The 6,125-nt window shown below is 46.4% G+C and overlaps 1 protein-coding gene across 1 annotated transcript; it reads right to left on the reverse strand.

Annotated features, from left to right (window-relative positions):
- Positions 1-3,810: 3,810 nt before the first annotated feature.
- LOC103212284 (involucrin) lies at positions 3,811-4,524 on the reverse strand. Its single transcript, XM_007958286.1, has one exon. It carries the CDS (start codon positions 4,522-4,524, stop codon positions 3,811-3,813), a length of 714 nt encoding a protein of 237 aa, XP_007956477.1.
- Between the last annotated feature and the right edge of the window lie 1,601 nt (positions 4,525-6,125).

Raw genomic sequence — 6,125 nt, forward strand, 5'->3', positions numbered from 1 at the left:
CAACCCTAAAGAATAATGTAGAATCTGCAAAACACCACATAATGTGGATGAACTTGGAGGACATTATGCTGAGTGAAATAAGTCAATCACAGAAGGGAAAAATATATTAGTCCATTATTGTAAAAAGTCAAGGAACGGTTTTTACTTGGAAGGAAATTTTCTTTGTTGCTTACCATGGGTGGGAGGGGAGAGGAGGGGACACTGTTAAATAAGTAGAGATAAGTATTGATTTGGGGGAAGGGAAGGGCAATGTACCAAATGTGAGTGATCAACACAATGGCATTGAAGAAGAGGAAGACATAGAGAGGTACGTGGGAGGTACAGACAACAAAGATGAACCCTTTTATACATGCAGTACTGCGTTGTCGGTGAAGGCAAACATTGATTTACTGGTGGATAGATGGATAGACAGGCTGAACTATTAGGTAAGGTCTATCTATGCAGGGTGAGTGTGTCCATGACCATGTATGGGTTGGCAGACAATGTGTCTACAAGTGTATTTGTATGTTTTATAAGAATTCCCAGGTATATAGTAGAGATGACAAGGAACAAGGTTGTAGTCACTTCTTGGCCACAGCCAGTTACCCAGAGGGAGCAAGTCATTGAACTTTTGGGCTCGGGACCATAGTTGCAGTGGACATCAAGATCAACTGGTCTAACATACTACACAAAAACATTGTTCTACATCCTACTTTGGCAAGTAGCAACTGGGATCTTAAAAGCTGGCAAGTGGCCATCTGGATGCAACGAAGGGTCTTTTGTCTTCCAGAGCAAAGAAGAATGAAGAAAACCAAAGACGCATGGTAACAATTAGTCCAAGGGACTGGTACACTATGTGATCCTCAGTCTATACAACTATGAGACCAGAAGAACTCGATGGTGCTCGGCTACCACTGTCAACCACTCAGTTGTTGTTGTTACGTGCTGTGGAGTCAGACCTGACTCTTAGTGACCCCTCTCCCTCTTTGGGTTTCTGAGGCAGTATCACTACAGAAGTACATTGCCCAGCCTTCCTTCCTAGGAGTGGCTGGTAGGTTTGAACCACCAGCCTTCTGGTTAGCAGTCAAATGCCTTAGGCTCTACGCTACCAGAGCTCCCCTTGGAGGGAGCTCTATGTAGGAGATCCTGGATAGAGTAGGAGAAGAATGCGGAACAAAACTCAAAATCATTAAAAAAAAAAAAAAGGACCAGGTTTGCTGGTGTGATAGAGACTGGTGGAACCCCTGAGACTATGGTCCCTAGCTGCCCTTCAGGTGGCTTTTAGCCAAACAAAAGCCAGGTGTATAAGCTGAACATTTCCATTAGGTAGACACACTATTTGGAGAGATCAATCATGGGAGAATAGTATGCACAGGGAGACAGCTGGAGGGGGGCGGCAGGAATGTATGGGAGGGAAGGACACAGGGAAGAGGTAACGATGGGGAGGAAGTAGGAGGACAGCTGTTGCATTGTGGGAAATTGCAGTCAATGTCATGAGACAAAGTGTATGTGAACTGCTATATGGAAAGTAAATCTGCTATGTAAACTTTCACCCAAATCACAATAAAAACTTTAAAAAAAAAAACAAACCCACAGCCACAGTCTAATCATGAGAAAAACATCAGACAAATCCAAATTGAGAGACATCGTACAAAATACCTGACCAATACATCTCAAAATTGTTGAGGTCATCAAAAACCAGGAAGTCTGAGAAACTATCACAACTAAACGAAGCCTGAGAAGACTTGCTAACTAAATGTAATGTGGTGTCCTGGATGGGATCCTCAGAGAGGAAATGGGTATTAGCTAAAACTAAGGAATCTAAGGGAGCTCTGATGGCATAGTGTCTAAAGCATTTGACTGCTAACCAGAAGATTGGTGGTTCAAACCCACCAGCCACTTTGCAGAAGGAAGACTGGGCTATCCACTTAACGTAGAGATACCATCTCAGAAACCCAAGGAGGGGGGCTTATGAGTCGGATGAACTTTAGTTAATAATAATGTATAAATACTACTTTGTTAATTGTAGCAAATGTACTACACTAATGGGAGATATTAGTAATTAGGGAAACTGTTCAGAGTATACAAGAACTCTGTACTATTTCTTCATACTTCTATAAGTCTAAAAAAATAAGATCTATTAAAGAAAAACTTAGATTTCAAAGACAATTTGCACACACTCTGGGTGTTTCTGACTTCTTCTCTTGCCCCCAACCTCCCTGCACAGTCCTACCCAGGCCTCCTCCTATCTTCTCTACTGTTAAGAGAACTTGAGCCTGCTTTCTCGTGATCTAAGTAATGTGAACTTCTGACAATTGTTAAGACAAGGAATGATGTGGTTAGATTGCTAGATAGATTGTGGGATTTGGAGAGATAGTAAGGGAGGCCAGCTTGCAAGCTATTGTAATAGTTCAGGTGAGATGTTATTTTAATCTGAGCTTGGGAGGTGTTAGTAGGGATAGGGAGAACTTGATCATTGGTGAGGGGTGGGGAAAAGGAGGAGGAATGAGGAATGGTGACAGTGTCTCTAGCCGCGTTGACTGTCCATGTGGTGGTGTCTTTACCCAAGAAAAAACAACTAAGATATAGACACATATCTTCTGTGTGTGGTGAAAGAGCTTCAGGCATTCTCATGACAGCCTACTTGAGAAGATGTGGTTAAGTAGTTCTTCTCAGGGTTTGTCCCAGGAAGATTAAGGTCCCAAGTCCAGTTGTGAATGATGACAGTAAAGGTATGGAAATGCCAGGAAGCCAGGTGAAGGAGGAGAATAATGGCTGCATGACCGTAGATCTGTATTTCTCTGACCTACAATGTTTGGGGGCTCCACAATTCCAGCTACCACACCTTTACGTCCTGCAGTGATTCTGAAGGCCAGTCCCAGGGAGTGTCTCCTTTTCCTGCTTAACCAGATTTTGATTCTATAGCTTTTCTAAGACATTGTTTAGTCAAGAAGGCAGTCCTTAAGACTCTTTGGGACCATGAGCAGACCCTACATAGGGAAAATGCAGGCAGAAGGGCCCAGCGATGTCTCCAGTAATCATATGAGAGCCCTCAAAACTCCCTGGTGACTTACTAGTCTGTTCCCTCCTTCACTTGCGGAGATGAGTCAGGGGATAGAGAGTGTAGGGCTGAGCTTGACCAATGGCTAAGGTTAGGGTATTTGTGGGTAGTGTGAGGCAGTGTTAGACTGAGATAGATAAACCATCTACCCCAAACCAGAATAACTTATCATCTCTCTGTGACTGGTAGGTGTTGTTTTCAGGTATTGCATGAAGTTGTTTTGTTTTGATTTGGTTTTGGGTTTCTTTCTTTGTGAGAAGATGTTGAATGTATGGAGCAGTTTTGAGAGCAAAATCAGACAGGGGTCAGGACATTTTTCTTCCTTGGAGAATTGACCAAGAAGTCAATTACTACAATGGATCCACACATGTTTTTTTTTTTTTTTTTTTTATGGTGCAGGACAGAGAAGAAGAAACCAAAGAGAACACAGGATCCCAGAAGTTGCAGGATTTATTATATATCATTGTACACACTCACAGATTCAGCCATAATACTAGGGTGAAATCAGAGTTATGGTAATCACAGTCCTTCAGGCAGAGGCTCTAGTCACCTGAGGTTGGGATTAGGCTCACTGGGGGGTGGGAGCTGGACAGTAACTTCCCCTTCCCCTCACCCTCATCAAAGAGACAAGGAAACATGCAAAATGACAGGATCAGATAAGTTCACATATGAGGCAGGCTGCCCATGCTAGGGAGCTGAGGTAAGTGGGGGAGTGGCCCTCTCTTCACTTGTTTGGGATGGCCTGGGGGCCCCAGAGACACTCGGGGGAGTTACTTGTGTTCGAGGGGACACTCCACCTCCTGCTTCTGCTGCTGTTGCTCTGTAGGGAGCAAGATCTCTCCCGTTGGGGGCTGGACTGGCTGGATCTCTTGGACTTGGTCCTGATCAGGAGCTGGGTCAAGCACAGGCTGCTCCTCCTGCTGCACTGATGGCTCTGGCCGCTTCTCCTGGTGCCCCAGGTGCTCCACAAGCTGCTCTTCTTTCCTTTCCAGTTGCTCATCTTTCTTCGCTAGCTCTTGATCCACTTGCTGGTCCAAGAGCTTCTTCTCTTGTTCCAGCTGCTCCTTCGGCTGCTGCTCCTTTTGTGCTTTCTCTGGCTCTAGTTGCTGCTCTAGGTTTTCCGCCTCCTGATGTTTCTGACATTGTTCTTGGTGCTGCTGTTCTCGCTCCTGAGGTTCCTGTTGCTGCTGCTGTTCCTGGTGCTGTTCCTGCTCCTGTGGCTCCTGCAGTTTCTGGGGCTGTTCCTGCTGCTGCTGCTGGGGCTCGGGCTCAGGCACCCCCTTCACAAGAGTAGTGTGTTTCTCTTCCTGCTCCAAGGGGACCTCCACTGGGAGCTCAGAGGGCACCTTCTGGCACGGGGCAGGCAGTGGAGTTGGCTGCTTCACTTGCTCCTCTTGGGTACAGACGGGAGGAGAAACAGTCTGGAGGGGTTGTTGACCGAGGGTGGCAGGGAGGGTCACTGGCAGTGTGTGCTGCTCAGACATCTTGAAGGCTACTTTAGGTCAACCTGAAAAACAGGAAGGGTCAGAGGGGCAGACTGAAAGCAAAGGGAGTAGATAAAAAGCCTCTGGAAATTCTGCATCAGTACCTGGCTTCTGAGGATCCCTGTGCTTCCCTTGGGGGCCCCACCCAGGTTATTACTCCCCAGAAGCAGCAGAGAGTTCAGGGTGGGTGTGGGGCAGGGCAGGAAAGAGCCCTCATGGAAACCTCCTTTTCTATTCTGTAGGGATGAGATGGATACTATTTAACCTTCTGCTCTTGTTTCTGACCCTCACTTCTGCCCTTATCTCTGACTTCCACTGCCCAAGGAGGAGACAAGAGTTCTGAGATTATATTACCACACAAGGTAAGGTCCTAAGAAAAGAAAAGTCCCCTAGAGGACTCCTTCCTCCTAGAAAACCAAAATCCTGTGGTGGAGAGTCTCAGAGAGGTCATGGTGAGAGTCCTGGAGTGGAGGCACAAGACCTAGTCTAGTCTTACTTCTTCCACTAAATTGCTGTGTGTTTCTAGGCAAGTAACTTAACCCCTCTGCAAAATTAGCAGACTAGTTCCACCCCAGAGCTGCTGCTTCTCCTGATCCTTTGAACTTTAGCTATTGTCGCACTGCCTGGGTGATGTGAGGTGGGGCTGGAAGATTGCTGAGGGCTGGCAGCTGGTTCTTTCAAGTCCTGTGCTTCTAAGTTGGATTTTCCTTCCCCTGTTCTGCCTGAATTTCTCCAAATAGAAAGAACCCCATTTTTGTGCAGCACTTCCAAAGATTACAAGTGTTTATATGAAATCTCCTGCCCCTCAAAAGAAGGCAAGATCATATTCACCCTAAGTCAGACAGTTTTAGAAAAGAAACGGAGTCCTTTTCCACTCCTCCCCTAGATTACTTCTCTCACACATTATAAATAAATAAATGAAAGCATTTGGCCAAGTCAGATCATGGCTACCCCATGTTTGTCGGAGTGGAACTACTCCATAGGGTCTCCAATGGCTGATCCTTCAGAAACTCATCACCAGCCCTTTCTTCCAAGATGCCTCCTTGTGGATTCCCTTTGTCAACCTTTTGGTTAATAGCTGTTGAGTTAAGCACTTGCCCCACCCAAGAACTCCTTCTCTCAAGCATACTAATCCCAAAATATGGTCCTAAAAAAGTTGGGAGGTGAGGGATTTTTGTTCTCTGTTTGGCATTTTCTGCTCAAAGGCATATTTCCCTTAGCACAGTAAACTGAGTCCTCTGGGAATGGAAGGTAGTCCAGAAGAATCCAACCAGAGAGTGATTCCCATACCCACCTGGGCTGGTTAACCCCCAACTGTATCTGGCCAGCCAGAGCCCACCAGTGCCAACCCCGCTCTGCCTGCTGATACTTACCAGGCTCACAGCAAGGACTGAGCAAGAGGCTTCTAGCGGAGTGCTCAGCAGAGGCCAGGGCATGCTTTATATCATTCCTGCCTGGTCTCCTCCCCAGACTGAAGGAGATGGACTGGTTTCACCACTCAGGTTGGTCGACTTCCTCCAGCCCCTCTCTGACTCATCAGAGGCACCCTAAGCAGCAACCCCCTCAGGGCCCCTTTCCACGGGGACACATAACTCCTATCT

This window comes from Orycteropus afer, unplaced genomic scaffold (assembly GCF_000298275.1).
Source record: "Orycteropus afer afer isolate SDZICR_OR568_19922 unplaced genomic scaffold, OryAfe1.0 scaffold00904, whole genome shotgun sequence".
In the NCBI taxonomy this organism is placed as follows: Eukaryota; Metazoa; Chordata; class Mammalia; order Tubulidentata; family Orycteropodidae; genus Orycteropus; species Orycteropus afer.